The sequence below is a fragment of the Lytechinus variegatus genome, chromosome 5 (assembly GCF_018143015.1).
Source record: "Lytechinus variegatus isolate NC3 chromosome 5, Lvar_3.0, whole genome shotgun sequence".
Lineage (NCBI taxonomy): Eukaryota > Metazoa > Echinodermata > Echinoidea > Temnopleuroida > Toxopneustidae > Lytechinus > Lytechinus variegatus.
Window position 1 is genome coordinate 23,090,974 of NC_054744.1, and position 16,979 is coordinate 23,107,952.

Genomic DNA, 16,979 nt, shown 5'->3' on the forward strand with positions numbered 1-16,979 from the left:
TGATGGTGGTGGTGGTGATGATGATGATGACGGTGGTGGTGATGATGGTGGTGGTGGTGATGATGGTGGTGGTGATGATGATGATGGTGGTGGTGATGATGGTGGTGGTGATGATGATGGTGGTGGTGATGATGATGATGATGGTGGTGGTGATGATGGTGGTGGTGGTGATGGTGATGATGGTGGTGGTGGTGATGATGGTGGTGGTGATGATGATGATGATGGTGGTTGTGATGATGGTGGTGGTGATGATGATGGTGGTGGTGATGATGATGGTGGTGGTGGTGATGATGATGGCAATAACAATGACGATGGCCTAGCTGCTACTTCTGATGAGGATGGTGGTGGCGATAATGGTGATGATAGTGATGACGGTGATAATTGTGGTGATATGATGGTGATAGTGGTGGTGATGATGATGGAGATTATGATGGAGATTATGATGATGGAGATTATGATGATGATGTTGATGATGATGGTGATGATAGTGATGATGGTGATGATAATGATGATGGTGATGATTATGATGATGATAATGATGATGATGTTCATTATGATGGTGATGATTATGAAGATGATGATAGTGATGATAATTATTAAAAGATAATGATGATAAAGGGCGATGATGGTGATGGAGGTGTTGATGAAAACAGCAGGGAACTCAAATGTACCAGTGTTGTTTTTAGGTTAATTGTATTAAAATATTAAAACAGTAGAAGATTTACCCATATCCTAAACTTATTCCACTATCTGCTCCTTTTGGCACCGCTCCAGCTGGCCTTGTGTTGACCTGGTTGATGGATGAATAAATGACAGAAAAATATCATATGGAAGGAAGAAGGAGAAAAGAGCATGGAAAACAAAAGATATGGAAAGAGAGGCAAGGAGGGAGAGAGGATTTAAAATAAAGATATTTTTATGAGTGGGGGTATGAAACTGATTAAAAGTGGTACCATAAATGTATCCATGCAAAACATCATTTCATATTCAACTAAAGCAATCTGGTGAATTTTTAGTAAAATGATTTCATTCTCATTGTCACAATCTATACAAAGCTCCAATCATTCGAATGTGTACACAGATCAAACTCACATTTGCAGAAAGGAGATCTTATTGGTTCTCCATGGGTGGATAAGTAAAAGACCCACATACATGTACACATTTTAGCCATTTCTGAACCAATTTTGTAGAAACAGATGTTATCTGTATTTGTTATTTACAATCTACATAGCCATTTTCCTTCAAACAATGTACATGAAAATATCCACACCACTACCTTCCCATTCATAGAGTGAGGAAAGGAGCAAATAAATAGGATTTTCAAAGGAGACACAGAATTTGTGTGGGCACCATCATCACTGAGCCTGATTGGAATGACAAATAAGGTATTCAAGTTTTTCTCAATTAAAAAAAAACTTTCAAAAGATAATGTTATAAAGGAATCAACTATTTCATGATCTGTAATACAAATTTCAATGTTTCACCAAAAGTCTTAGTATTTGGAGAACTATTGTTTTAATGTTAAGCCGCAAAAAGAGATCAAATTCTATTTGTTTGATTATGGATTTAAAGTTTATTTTCAATTTAAATTCAGTTTTACTTCAACCCAAACTCTCTTTTTCCTGAGGGGGGGGGGGATTCAAAATAATGTGATATCGTTTGATTTTCTGATACTTACTGTGAGATTGTGTATATTTTTCCTTGTGCCAGCTTTAACTGTTGATCAAAAGAAGAAAAAAATGTCAACTGATTTAGTCAATGCTTAACAAATGCTCGCATGAAAATTAATACTTTATAAAATTCTTTACAAAAATAGGCAACAATGAAACCATCAAAATAAATGTAGTTGTTATTTCACACATAAACTGGAAATTATCTATTAAACTTCTAAAGATATTCTTCATGAATCTTGATTATCTATTTTTCATACATATAGTTTGAGTGAAATCTATGACAACAAAAAGAATATACTTCTGACTCATAAAATCAGCTTTTCACCCAGGTGGGATTGCCCTTTAGTTAAAGAATTTGAGATACAAAGGTGATTAAAAAGTAATTAAAATTATTTATTACACCTGTCTATTAATTAAACTCCATACCTCTTCATATAATATAAATCAAAAAGTTGAAAGAGCTATCATCTGCTTTGACAGACCAGCGAAATACATTTAAAACAGAAATTAACACAGAACAGGACTAAAATTCAAGATTTCTGTAAGGTTTAAATATTTGTAAGAGGCCTTTATTAAGAAAAAAATATTCGACATAGCCATAAATCTGATTAATGGGTAAATTCAAATGGTTGATATTATTTCAAAATGGGGAAAGATTCATAGAAAAGTAAATATAAAAATATTATTGAGAAAAGCATTGACTGACCTTGTGGGTATATGTTGAGAGGGGGCGCCATTACCCTTCTTGCTTCACATTCAGCTAGGAGTGATAGGTACTGAAATAAAAACAGGAACATTAAAATCAAGATTCATGGATTTTTATATCCTTTCATATTCGACATACACCAATTCAAAATGACACTGCAGCGGAGTCAGAAGAGAAAGGCTCAGAATTTGTGGACTTGCTTTTCATTCAAAAGCATGGCAAAATTGACGTGCTCCAACTCTTTCTCTCTTACATCACCTATGGAAGTAAAAATAATGTGATCTTATATTTTAATACTCAACAATATTTTCAGAAGAGCATTTTTTTAATACATGTACTCTACAATCTTATTCATGAATGTAGGCCTAATCAGTGTTTAAACAAAACAAAAAACAATGGATGTTCCAACTTTTAAGTAAATATTCCAATAAAATCAAAAGTACCCAAATGGGGCCTGGGCTTTGTTTTAATTCAGCTACCTTTGAACTGATAATAAGATTAAGGTGTTCACTACAATCATAGACATTGTTAAAATCTCCACATACATGTACAGTACACGTAAATGATATTGTTATCATAAATTACATTTAGAGATCTACATAAAAATCATAGTAAAAGTAATATCCTAATAAACTTAGTCAAAGCTCTTCAGACTGCTGAACTCCTACTGAGGACTATAAAGTAGTGTACTGTTCATCAAACAAATCGTCAGTGATTTTAACTAATTATACATGAGCTGCATGTATGCAAATCCGTGCATCTGACTGGCTCAAAGCGTATGTCAGTGAAATCACATTTATCTCATGAAACACGACCCCTGGGCCCTGTCTTACAAAGAGTTACAATTGATCGGATCAATTGCATCTATGGATGGCCAGCAACATCAACATCTATTATGCATGTTTGTTTATCTTTTTTTAGCTACTATGATGTATACATATTCATGCATTCATTGTTTTCTTGAAAATTCATTGCGCTTCTCTTTGCATACAAAGGACATGTGCAAATTTTTCTTAGAATTTTTTTTGATGCATCGGCTGCGAACTCTCCTTCAAAAGGTACTGTAAAAGTACCTGTACTGGGCCAACTCTCAGCAGTGAGCACCCCATGCCGTGACGGTTACAAAGTCAAAGGTTAAGAAGTAGGTAGACACTAAAAGCTTGTTCATAAATTTCAACATGGAGGGACGTGACAGGGACCACGGGAACTAAAATTCACCACTAATAACAACAAAGTGTCAAAATCTACAGGAAAATTGACTTAAAGTTATATAGAAAATAGAAATTAAAAAAATAAGTCTTCTTAGTGTGTGTATTATAATTCACAAACATGAAACAAATCAGTATATGACATGTGCATGCTTCAATAACCAAGTACTGTTTTGAAGAGAAAAATATATTTTAAAATGTACATCATCCATTTTTTTTCTTACAAAAAAGAAGAAGCCATCGAGTTACATACATGTACACACAAAAAATATAGCATTTAAAGAGGAAGCAATCATTGATGCAAATGTCTTTGTTAGGTATCTCCATCTAATACATTAAAACCGAACCCTTACAGTGCATCCAACAGAAATACTGTAGGTTTGCAATTTCGATGTCAAAACCGAATTGCACAGAAAAATGGGTCTCACTTTGGTGACAACCTAGCATAAGAAATTGATCGCTTATTACAAGAATTCTTTGATAAGTATATTTTATTTGTCCTCAAATGAGAGTGGATTCGCCTTCAGATTATCATGATTGTCTCGGAGAGAAAGGGATGGCATTATTTACAAGTAAAGTTTCTTATATGAATTCATCAAACCAGAGTAGATTTGCATTCACTTCTTTTTTTCTGATAGACAGAGATTGCTAAGTACTACAGGAGGTAGTGCAGGTTTCATTCTTTAACTTCCTTATTTCCTTTTACTATCAAATCTCAGTATCAGATTCACATGTTTGTTTCTGACATTTCTCTTTACTTTGTTATCTGCCATGCTTGAACAATTAAAAACCCATTTGGTGTGATATAGAGACATTTTACTCTCACTAAGTGTCAATTAAAATCATACATGTAGTTTATCACTGCATACCTGGGGGATATGATATGGACCCAAAATATTTTTTCAAGACTTAAAGTCCCAAGAAGAAAAAAGAGAAAAAAAAGAAAGGGGAAATATCATACTACATCTATTTATCATACTATTCCAATATCATGTCAAAATCTATTGTTCAGAATTAGAGGACTGCATTACAAATGGCAAAATTTTCGCTTCCTTGCTTCGCTCGCTTGCAGTCATTTTGCCCCATACCAATTTCTGACTCCCTACAATATTTTGGCTCATTACACTAATTGTATAATTCAATAATTGGAATCTCAAAAAAAGAGCTTTCCTTTTTAAAGGATATTCATTAGAGTTGAGCAGTCAGAATCTGTTTTACTTTTGGTATCAAATAGTGGGAAATCAGGCTTTGTTGACCTTTCTGCATTTTTCATTTCCTTTTTGTATTTCCTTCCATCCCATTATCCCAATTCAGATAATCTGCAGACTTCCTACAGTAGTTTCTTGAATTAAATTGTGAATCTGCTATTTTAAAACTAATTTATGATGGCCTTATGTATGCATGTACGAGCCACACCCATTTGTCAAATAAATCTCAACACATGATATGCATTCTGTCAAAATAGGAAGTTAAAGGGGAATAATGGGCAAAAGGACAATTGAAATTGAACTACAATGCTCCCAGAAAAAAAAACTTTTTCAATAAAAGCACCGTCACAAAATGCTGCATAACAATACCGAAAAAAAAAATAATTTGCTTTAACAGGGCCATACTTTGAGCCAAAGGAAAGAAGTACTACATGTACAAGTAACAACATTAGAGCCAAAGGAAAGAAGTTACAGCTACATGTAACAATCATTTCTTAGAAAAGTCTTTAAAGAGCAAGTCCAGCCCAGCATAGAGATGATTTGAATGAATAGAAAAAAAATCCAAGTACTGTACATAATGCTGAAAATTTCATTGAAATTGGATCTAAAGAAATTGTAACGTTTACTTTAATAATTCACACAATGGTTTATATGCATGTCCTGGTCACTATATATTAAAAAATGAGGGAACTTTTTCTTTTAAATACTTTAGAAATTTGAAATATCTTTCATAAGTTCTATCTCATAATAATGATATGATTTTCCATGAAAATGTGTGGTTGTCGTTATTGCAACCTATTGTGATTCATGAAGATGCATTCTTAAAATTTAAATATTCTATATTTTGTATAAATGAAAAAAAAAAGAGTGAATGCCATCAACCACTCTCTCATTTACTAATCACTGTGTTGTGCTACTAACGGATGTGAAAAATACAAGAAACTTTATAATGTAATTAAGCTTTGGTTTCTAATTCTATGAAATTTTCAGCATTATGCTTGCTATTTTTTCTCCCTTTTTATTGAAATCCTCTTTTTGTTGGGGGTAAACTTGCCCTTTAAAATCAAAGTGAAATGTCACCATATCATGTTAGATCTAGATCTGGTTTGTTGAAATTGTGAAATCGAAGCTGATATTAAAGTGAACACATTAATTATCACCAATATAGACAAGCACATATGGGAGAGTGTATTATTATTATTGCTTTGAAAAAGACCAATCCTCTGGCTAGAATGCCATGTTTGTATCATCAATTTCTCAGCAACTGCACATTTTCTACCAGTATAATTTGACAAATTATTCGTTTGTGAGCCGCCACACCAAACCCCAAAATAATTCACAAGAGAAGGTTCCCTGTAAATTGCAAAATTAGTAATGTGGTCCTTAAAAGGTAAAAACTTGAAAATGAGCTAATCTGAAAGTTTCATTCTGCCAGAAGTTAAAAATGAAAATAAACTAGCATATCATTGATGTGGTGCTCATGAATCAGGCATCTTGCAAAAAAATTAACACAATTCTCAATTTCAGCTCAGACCGTGACAATGTAGTGAATCATATTGCTGACATGAATTGAGGAAACATAATGAAAATTAATGAAGAAATGACAAAGAAGCAATTTTTGTAATAACTTATGAATAAATTTTGTATAAATTTGCATAAATAATTTTCTAGTCAATTTTTGTAAATTCTGTGTAGCACCTTGGTGAACCTCATGACGCTCTCAGATGGAACAAAATATTTAAAATCAAATCGGTCAACAAATACATGTACATACATGTAGGAAGCATTTGTTGTGAGTTTTGAAAAATATGCAATAGCATGTAGTTTCAAAATTCTGTGTAGAAGCTCTATATCCCCACCTAGAGATATCATATAAAGCAATATTGAAATTGATCTACAAATGGAGAAAAAGCATTTTTGGGGGTGTGATTTGTGAATGAATTTTGCATGAATCAGCATAAATAATTCTCTAGTCAAAATTCTGTGTGGAAGTTTGGTGACCCTCATGTACACTGTACAGCGCGTCCCAAAAAAAATGTCCCTCTGACATAGGACTGAATTAATTCTAAAATGTGGTAGGATTCTCAAATAAATGTTCATGAGTAGAAAGCTCATTTCATGTTCTAACTTTTATGAAAATATAATTGGTCGCGCTTCAGCGGTTTTGAATACACACTCTGTTACGTAATAGTGGTGTATTTTAGCTCATTCCAAGTTTGCAGCATTGATGCATTTCTTCATTGTCTATGGCATGTTAACCCATTCTTACATCCAGGATCTGAGCAGGGATAATTCCCTAATCATATCAAGGCTCATCAAATCATAAACTTGAGCATGTTCAGAAGGACAAGAAACAAAAAATTAAGTTTGTTTGATGATTGATAAGGGGAATCAGTGCACCAACTTGAAAGAAAATGTGAATGATGAGTACAACAAGCTGAAAAAGGGGGAATCAACAAGTTAATCACCTTTTGCAAAAAAGGAACTATATCAAAGAAAATTTTGACTTTTTTCTTTTAAAAAGTTACACTGCATTATTGAACTTGACCTCAGTAGCTAATTAACTAAAAAAGTAATGAAAACAAAAAATGCAGTATTGTTGGAATTATGCATGAAACAGACATGACCCGTTGTCTCAATAATTGTGCATCTCCCGTTTATCAAACATGAAATGAACTGTCAATACTGTTTTTGCCCTTCTGAACATGCTCAAGGTTGTGATTTGATGAGCCTGGTTAGATCATGGAGATTTCCCTGGTCAGATCAGGGAATTCCTTGGTCAGAACAAGGAGATAGAGGTGAAATCTCCCTGGTCAGAATGGTCAAAGGTGGTTGATATGCAAGAAAGTGCAGAACACAAAGCAGTGTTGCATGCATATAAACTTGGAATGGGTTGAAAAGCACCACTGTTACATAATAGGCTGTGTATTCAAAACCACTGAAGCAAGACCAATGAAATTTTTATGGAAGTTAGAACATGAGATGGGCTTCCTATATCCATATATTTCATTGAGAATAATTATTATTTTTGGAAGTTATTAAGCCGCATATCAGAGGGACATTTTTTTGGGACACGCTGTACATGTAGCTCTACCAGATGGATGAAAAAAAAATTAAAATTGGTCAACAAATTAAGAAGAAGCATTTTTTGTGATAATGAATAAGTTTTGCATAATTTAGCATGTATTTTTCTACTCAAAATATCAACATTCTGTGTACAAATTTGGTGGAACCCATGCAGCTCTACCAGATAGAAAAAAAATCAAAATCTGTCAACAAATAAAGGGGCATTTTCTGTGATAATACTGAATAAATTTTGCATAGATTTGTGTAAATAATTTTCTTCTCAAAATTTCAAAATTCAGTGTAGAAGTTTGGTGAACCTCATGTAGCTCTACTGAAAAAATCAAAATCAGTCAACAACGAAAGAAGAAAAACATTTTATGTGAATTTTGAAAAATACAGTATGCAATTAATTTTGTATAAAGTAGCAACAAATGTTCTAGTCACAATGTCAAAACTCTGTGTAGAAGTTTGGTGAACCTCATGAAGTTGTACCAGATGCAAGTAAAAAAAAAATCAAAATTAGTCAACAAATAAAGAAGGGGAAGCATTTATTTGTGAATTTTGAAAAATGTGCATAAATTAGCATATTTAATGAGTTTCAAAATTATGTGTAAAAGTTTTGAATCCCCCACCTAGATCATATAAAGCAAACAAAATTGAAATTGGACTTGAAATGACAAAGCATTTTGAAATTTTGGACGGACGACAGACGCCATGCGATGGCATATCAAGCTCATCTGGCCCTTCAAGTTGAGTGAGATAAAAATTAATAAGGAAACACAAATGTTTCTCTGACGCCACTTTTCCAGACTACTTGGAGGTATCGCTGAGATTGTACAGTGTGCACATGCTTTTAATAGTGAACCCTAAAATTCAAATCATGTTCTCTCCATATTTTTTTTAATCTCTTAATCAATTTCTTTCACACACAATCAGTAATTGTGTGGATTATTCATATACTTGTTGGTCAATTTTGACAAGTTATAATTGTAAAACTTATCTTGTGCTTAAAATTCATGTTCAATATAAATCTTGAAATTCACTATTGAGCTGACAACTTAATGGTGGTTTTGGGGTAGCAGGTCACATTTATGCATATTATCGCTCTGGGGTCTTTTCCTTCCATTTGTGGTAAGATAAAAATTGAATATGCGACTATCTTCATGTAGCACTATGTGATAAAAATATTTTGGTGGAATTTGAAAAGCCAAGAATAAATTGTGAAATTTTAGCTTCATATTCAATTTATAATTGTACTGGATTTTTACATTAAATCATGATTATGAGCAAAGTAATATCATCTTTCATCCAGAAATTCATGCGTGGCTTTATACCAGAGCATCATAACTTTCGTCTCAGCGATGTGACTCGAATCAAGAATGCTGTGGGGAGAGCCTCTCACATTATATTCATCATACAAATTATACAAAGAGAGAGCTGAATCAGCCTCCAGTCTTTTTAAGGTAAAAATATCTTGACCTTATTGTATATACATGTAATAGTAGTCACCATCTGTTGCTTCATTTAAAAAGGGACTTAAAACCTTTCTTTTTTCCAATCCAGATTTTTAGGATTGTAAGGTTTCATTTGTATAGTTGTAACAATTTGTTTTTCTTCTCGTAAGTGCTTTGGGCCATTCTGGGAAAAGGGCAGTATATAAATAATAATAACATAATACTGTACATCCAATTTGGATAAAATATTTGTTTTCATGACCATTTAAATATTTCTGTCAAATTTTTACAAAATATAAGTGATACTATAGGGTATTTGTGGATTTAAATCCTATCCATGGTGTGTTTTCCTTCAGCAAGAAATTTATCCACACAGTGCTGCACTCGACCCAGGTGAGGTGAATGGGAACCCGGCAGGATTAATTCCTTGCATGCACTGAGCACCAGTGATGGTAGCTTGAGGTAAAGCTGGGGTAATAACAGCAGCACTTTGTATCCTTAGGCAAAAAGCGCTTTATACAGTGCGTATCAAAACAAGTGGAATGCCTCTGGCCGTCTCACCTGCATCACGCGGTTCAATATAGCAGCAGTGCTCACTTTGAATACTACTCTAACTCGCACAAGATGTTCAGTGATACATGGTTACTCTTATTTCCCTTTTTTATGAACTAGACCAATAAACTTACAGAGATATGATGGTTATTCAACGAAAAACCCCAACATGGCCAAAGTTCATTGACCTTACATGACCTTTGACCTTGATCATGTGACCTGAAACTCGAACAGGATGTTCAGTGATACTTGATTACTCTTATGTACAAGTTTCATGAATCAGATCCATAAACTTTCAAAGTTATGATGGTAATTCAACAGATACACCCAATTCGGCCAAAGTTCATTGACCTTTGACCTTGGTCATGTGACCTGAAACGCGCACAGGATGTTTAGTGATACTTGATTACTCTATTGTCCAAGTTTAATGAACTAGACCAATAAACTTTCAAAGTTATGATGGTAATTCAACAGATACCCCGATCCGGCCAAAGTTCATTGACCCAAAATGACCTTTGACCTTAATCATGAGACCTGAAACTTGCACAAAATTTTCAGTGATGCTTGATTACTATTATGTCCAAGTTTCATGAATCAGATCCATAAACTTTCAAAGTTATGATGGGAATTCAACAGATATCCCCAATTCGGCCAAAGTTCATTGACCCTAAATGACCTTTGACCTTGGTCATGTGACGTGAAACTCATGCAGGATGTTCAGTGATACTTGATTAACCTTATGTCCAAGTTTCATGAACTAGGTCCATATATTTTCTAAGTTATGATGACATTTCAAAAACTTAACCTCAGGTTAAGATTTCGATGTTGATTCCTCCAACATGGTCTAAGTTCATTGACCCTAAATGACCTTTGACCTTGGTCATGTGACGTGAAACTCATGCAGGATGTTCAGTAATACTTGATTAACCTTATGGCCAAGTTTTATTAACTAGGTCCATATACTTTCTAAGTTATGACATCATTTCAAAAACTTAACCTCAGGTTAAGGTTTGATGTTGACGCCGCCGCCGCCGCCGTCGGAAAAGCGGCGCCTATAGTCTCACTTTGCTTCGCAGGTGAGACAAAAAACGGGACAGATTTGAAAAGTCTATAAAATTTTTGTTTCAAATAATGATGTCTATATTTTGGTGTTAATAGATGCTCTAAGGTCTTATCTTTGAAATGCAATTTAAAAAAATAAATTTTATTCATGCTTGGGCGAACACGGGACGTTTTTGTTGGGGGTTCAAAAAGAGGCTTGCGCCAGAATTGCAGAATATGTGTAATACAATGATCAGACTTCTTGCTAATCAGGAGACTTCTTCTTGACCTTTTCATTATCTGTGCCACAATTTTCGAATTATACAGTCAAATTTCATTCACAAAGTTATTTATTTAATTGAATTATTTTGTTTTTTCATTTAAACTTCTCTTACCTTTTAATTTTCCTTCATAAGTAACTGAGAAAAGAAGATTTTTTTGTCAACCCAAGCAAGAAGATTTAAATTATTAATTTGGAAAAATTGTGATTATTCAAATCGTTTTATTATGTGAAACAAATAATGCTATGTACCTTTTAAAGACATGAATCTATTTTTCAAGGGGTCATTAATTCCTTGACCAAGTTTAATTGCTTGACAGGAAACACAGGAAGGGATTCATGTTTTCAATGACAATGGTTTATTGAGTCAATTTTTAGGGAGCTAGATATGGCAGATCAGGTAAAATGTATTAAAAAGTTGTGAGCGAGCGAAGTGAGCACGCAAATATTCCCACTTTTTTTAAATTATAATATCAAATTTTGTGATAGATTTTGACATAATATTCAGAAAATGATATATTTTACTTTTTATCTTTCCTTATTCCCTGTCCACGTTTTTTCTTGGTCATGATTTTTTTTTTAATTGAGGGGGGGGGGGAGCAACCCGAGCGCCCGCCCATCTGTGTGGCTTTGTTCAAAAGGCACCAAAACCTTTGTAGCACATAATGAAAAGATTTGAAAAAAAATCCATGCTCTCCAATAATTCGGTTGAAAAAAAAAAATTTTAGGTTGAAGAAGGAATATCCAAAGCTAACAAAGAGCATATTAAAAAGAAATAACAGAATAATTCAAGCAAATAAATAGATCTGAAAATGAATTTTGACCGCATGATTTGAAAATTATGGCAAAGATAATGAAAAGGTTAAGAGGAAGTCTGCTAATTAGCAAGAAGTCCGAACATCATATTACTCATATTCTGCAATTCTGGCGCAAGCCTCTTTATGAACCCCCAACAAAAATGTCCCGTGTTCGCTCAAGCATGAACGAAACTAAATTTTTTTGATAGCATTTGAAAGACAAGACCTTAGAGTACCTATTAACACCAAAATATATACATAATGATTTGAAACTAAAATTTCATGGATTTTTCAAATCTGTCCCGTTTTTTTTATACGCACTGTACATGTATATCCAGCTATTATTATTATTATAGTGCTAATATCAACCTTGTAGGTTCTCAAGGTGCATATTACCATGGCTATTAAACTAATTTACCGATTCTGGTGCTCACAGCTTTTTGAGCAATTGATTCCCGCAAGTATCCATTTATTTCACCGGGTGCATCACATTGTGGATCGAATTCTTGTGAATGGAAATTGCGCCATGGCTGTGATTCGAACCCAGAGACTAATCCACTGGGCCTAGCGGTGTATCGATTATGAGGTCAACATATACTCACATAGTTGATCATGGCTTCCATTTCATCATCACTTCGTACAGTGATACGGTCTCCATCCTCATCTTCATCTGTACAGGGAAAAAGAGTAGACTCATGACAGAAGCCCTATAAATGTATCTTACACATCCACATAGATATGAAAACAAAGATGAATTAAAGAGACTTTGCAACAGACATCAGGGGCTGCAGGATGTTTTTCAGAGTGGGGGGGGGGGGGGGGTGATCATGCAAAAATTCACACTCATATGGTTATTTTTATTTTGTACAGTTTTGGAAAAAAGCTAAAGCCCCCCCCCCCCCATTTCTGTGGCCCCTGGACATTTAATACCAAAGAGGTCATGATTGAAGCATCATTTACAAGATAATATCGTTCTCACCAGATCAAAATCTTATTTCCCCAAAGAAAGTTTTGAAAAGGAAAAAATCCACTTTCCCATTTTAGGTGGGGGGTATAAACAAGACCACATGTAACTAAATAACTCAAGAAAATTACTCTTTGTTTTAATAGTGAGATATTAAAGACAAATCTGGATTCCCAGCTATGTATGTATCTGAAAAGTGAAGCCATTAACACTATACATTGGCTATATACTGAAATAATAGGAATATATTTTGTTTCTCCTTCAGCAACTATAGCATTTTTTTTTTTTTTTTACAGATTATTATTACTGTCATGAGCAAATGTATTTGGTCCCCAAAGGCAAGAAATGGCAGCTTGTGGATATTGGGAAATCATTAGTATGAGGAATCAATAGAAATCATTGGACTGATAAATTACAGAAAACATCATTTACATTGTACACAATGATAACTTACACTCAAAGGCTGCAGGGGTGTTGTCTTGTAGAACTTGAGCTATAACCTCCTGATAATTAAAGGAAGATTCAACATTATTAAAGTCTTAACATGAATTCAATAGATTACATAATGTATTGTAATTGTAAAACAATTTTTACTACGATACGATATGGACGCTTGCGTCAAGTAACGTGGGTGAAGAACAATAGAAAACAAGATGGCGGCTAAACATCGGGCAAGTCTCTTCCTTCTTTTCATGATATTTTTCTAAATTTTTTTATGAATGCTTGTCTAAAAATAAAATCCATGGCGTAGAAATGTCGGAAATGAAGTTGTATCCATGTACCACAACGAACAATTGTGTACAACGGATAGCGGAGCGTGAACGTAGCGGTCGTGTACAGTTTTGCTTATTACATGACGTCATCCAGCCCCTGCCGAGAACCAATTTATGAATGAAAATATAGTAAGCATGCGCAGTGCAAGCCTTTTATTTCCCCACACAGAATTCCACCAAAACAAGTGTGCAATTCTCTATCACCTCGTACCAAAATCGACCTAGAATTTCACTTTCCCGTATTTTATATGAATTATGAAAGGTATTCTCGGAGGATCTATTTTCTCACCGATACTGCACAGGTAAGCGAATTTCGATTACTTCTTGCTTTTCCGTCAAAATCTTACGAATTAGCGTCTATATGCCATCGTGTTCGTTGGAATTTGTAGAGTCTATCGCAACGTGCACAAAGTCAATTGGCTTCCGGGTTTCGGAGCGTCGCCTGAATATGCATGAATTGCAGAGTTTCGATAATTTTCAATCGATACCGGAGCGATCCGATCACGAACCAAAACTATTTACGGCGTACACAACGTGACCGGATATCGTTATCGCTATCGATACTTCCGCACGCAGTCCGAAGGAATTATTTTTGGGACCACGTGGTCATGACGTGATCTGCGCGATTGACCAATCAGCGGTCTTCGAATCGCTGTGCGGAGACGATCTATCCGTTGTACACAGTCTATGGACAATTGTTCGTTGTGTGTACATGATTTAGGGCTAGATCTTTTAGAGAGAAAGTAGAAATCTCGGGGGCGAAAGTTTCAGGTTTTTTAGTGGTACACACAAATGTATATAAACGAAGACCTGGCTTCGTATGAGAGTAACCTTACGTTAGTAAATGATTTTTACTCTCTAGAAGCCTCCTGGCTACCTTAGACCGCAGCTACCACTAATTCCTTTCAAATGATGATCGAAACATGGTCATCTTCGATCCTTTCCTTGGATGACATCATCGTCCTTACAGACGTATTTACCAGTCGCTATATATCGCGATTTGTGCCGCTGCTTTGCGCTTGTAGATGTGCGTGCGTTCGGAACTTGTCGCTCGCATTGATTGGCCAGGATATCGAAAATTTAATCGGAAAGCACAATTCGTTGAACATAAAGGACAACAACACACGGCTGCCATTTTTCCCTCTCCGGCAGAAAATTAAAAAAATAATAACTCATCGGTAACGTATATTTTTGATATTTTCTTAGAACTTTCATAGTATCAAAAGAAAGATTAGAGTCTAACAAAAATAGGGGAACTTCGTTCACTTCAAGATATATGTCATTTAGAATCTAAATAAAAGAAATTATAATCTGGACAAAACCCATCCTCCGAATTGCCAACCAGATTTAATACACATGCAGGCTTGCACTAACACACTACCGTCAGTGAATGGGGATTAAAGCAAAATGTCAGAAATTGTTGAATAAATCCCCAGAAACGACGATTATTCCTGTCTACGTCTACTCACTGTCATGATTGGGTACTGTCTACTTTCACTGCTAATTGGGGGAAGTACCTATCTTTTGCTTGTTTTATCCTATCTTTTGTAAATTTTGTGACATTTTAATACCGCCACTGGCTCACTTCTCAACATGATCAAAACCAATGCAAGGTACAAAACAAGACAATAAAATGAATGTGTCGGACTAAGTGAGAGCGAGTGAAGAGTTTCTCCGATCAAAACACCATTGTTCTATTACTTCTAGGCCTTACCAAGACTTCATGAAATGACAATTGACCAAGCTGCACTGTCCAATCAACGTCCTCTCCATGTTGTGTTTTTATTCTTATGACGAGAGGTTGTGCTGCCATGTTTTTTCCACTTATATCCGGTGAATAACACTGCAAGTCCAAAAATGTAAACTAACCTCGAAATCCGGAAGCGAATTAAAAAAAACCTGAAGAAAGGAGGAGACGAATTATTTTACTTATTATTTCAACTATGGTATCTTTGCAGCGCAGAGTTTGTAAAGGCAGATGGGGGGTGAATTATCTAACTCAGATCTCCCATTTTAATACTCTGCTTGGGCTCTGCTTTCTATCCTTTCTTTCTTTTCATCCTTTAATGAAAAAGATCATGAGGATGAGATTAGTTGAATAAAACGAGGAGAGGGAATGTAAAATAAAGTTTTAGGTCAATATACACTGCTCAAGACGACAACATGGGGCTTGAAAAGATTTTTTTTTCAAGTTTCCATTATTATTTTTTCAGCGAGATCTACACGTATCATGTTAAGAAAATAAATGAGTGCTGAATTAATGATATCACAAATTTCTAGTTCGCGCTTGCTTCGCACTGTTATTATTTGATTAACTGGCCATAATTATAATGTTTATCAATTCCCAGAAACAATATGAATCGTCACCCTTTCCCGTCAGCAGACCTTGTATTTTAACTATTTTTCTCCTTTAATTGCATTCAGTTAATTATTTAGTGAGACACGGATGATGTTCATCACTAAAAAATATCATTAGAACGCCAAATTTTCAAGTAGGCCTGTATATCCCCCCCCCAAAAAAAAAAAATACGCTCGCGCTTCACGCTCGCATCACTATCATTATCAGAAACTTAAATTTTAGCCATAGCAGTAGCGTACCTAGGACTTTCCACAGGGGGGGGGGCAAAATCGTCCGCCCAAAACTTTAACAAGCAAAAAAAAAAGATCCTCATCAAGAGGACATAAAGGACATTTCGCACCAGAAAAAAAAATGGTCTTCAACTTCAAAGGAGGGGTTTCTGGCTCGTCAGGGATCACTTGTGACTCGTCAGGGGCAGGGATACATCCCTTGCATGGGTTGTGACTCGCCCCCCCCATAGCTACGGCGCTAGTGCTTTCAGGACTGGTCTGAATACATGGAATATCCAACATTTTGAGCTCGCTCTTTGCTCTTGCATTTTTTTTTTAATTTAGGTGTAATTTAGATGTACTTAAAACTTCGATCAGTCTTTGGTCCCTTTAATAGTTATGGTTACCCCACCCCCACTTCCTTATTGAGGAAAGCGAGATCGGTCGCTGCATAATAGATGTGATTATCTTCTGGCTCAAGTCCCCCTCGGGGGGGGGGGGGCTCACGAAAGTAAGGCATACGGGGATGTGCGACTGGAAATGGTCGCATTTTGGAAGAAATCTCTAAACATATATTGGGTATGGTTTTATGTTGGAAAATCCATAAACATGCCCCCAATTTTTAGATACTGGTCTTCATGGGTCCATGGCCCCAATTTTCTGGGGGGTTCATGTTCTCCTTGGGTGAT

At 35.2% G+C, this 16,979-nt stretch overlaps 1 protein-coding gene across 1 annotated transcript in view; it reads right to left on the reverse strand.

Moving 5' to 3' along the window:
- LOC121415757 (dual specificity mitogen-activated protein kinase kinase 5-like) overlaps nucleotides 1–15,615 on the reverse strand; it is a 56,497-nt gene extending 40,882 nt beyond the window's left edge. Inside the window, exons 1-6 of the mRNA XM_041609086.1 lie at nucleotides 15,437–15,615; nucleotides 13,404–13,452; nucleotides 12,588–12,655; nucleotides 2,380–2,449; nucleotides 1,679–1,716; nucleotides 726–790 (exon numbers count right to left, since the gene is read on the reverse strand). Coding sequence (XP_041465020.1) covers nucleotides 726–790; nucleotides 1,679–1,716; nucleotides 2,380–2,449; nucleotides 12,588–12,655; nucleotides 13,404–13,452; nucleotides 15,437–15,535 — 389 coding nt within the window. The 5' untranslated portion in view covers nucleotides 15,536–15,615. The remainder of the gene's footprint in view (nucleotides 1–725; nucleotides 791–1,678; nucleotides 1,717–2,379; nucleotides 2,450–12,587; nucleotides 12,656–13,403; nucleotides 13,453–15,436) is intronic.
- Nucleotides 15,616–16,979: the final 1,364 nt, after the last annotated feature.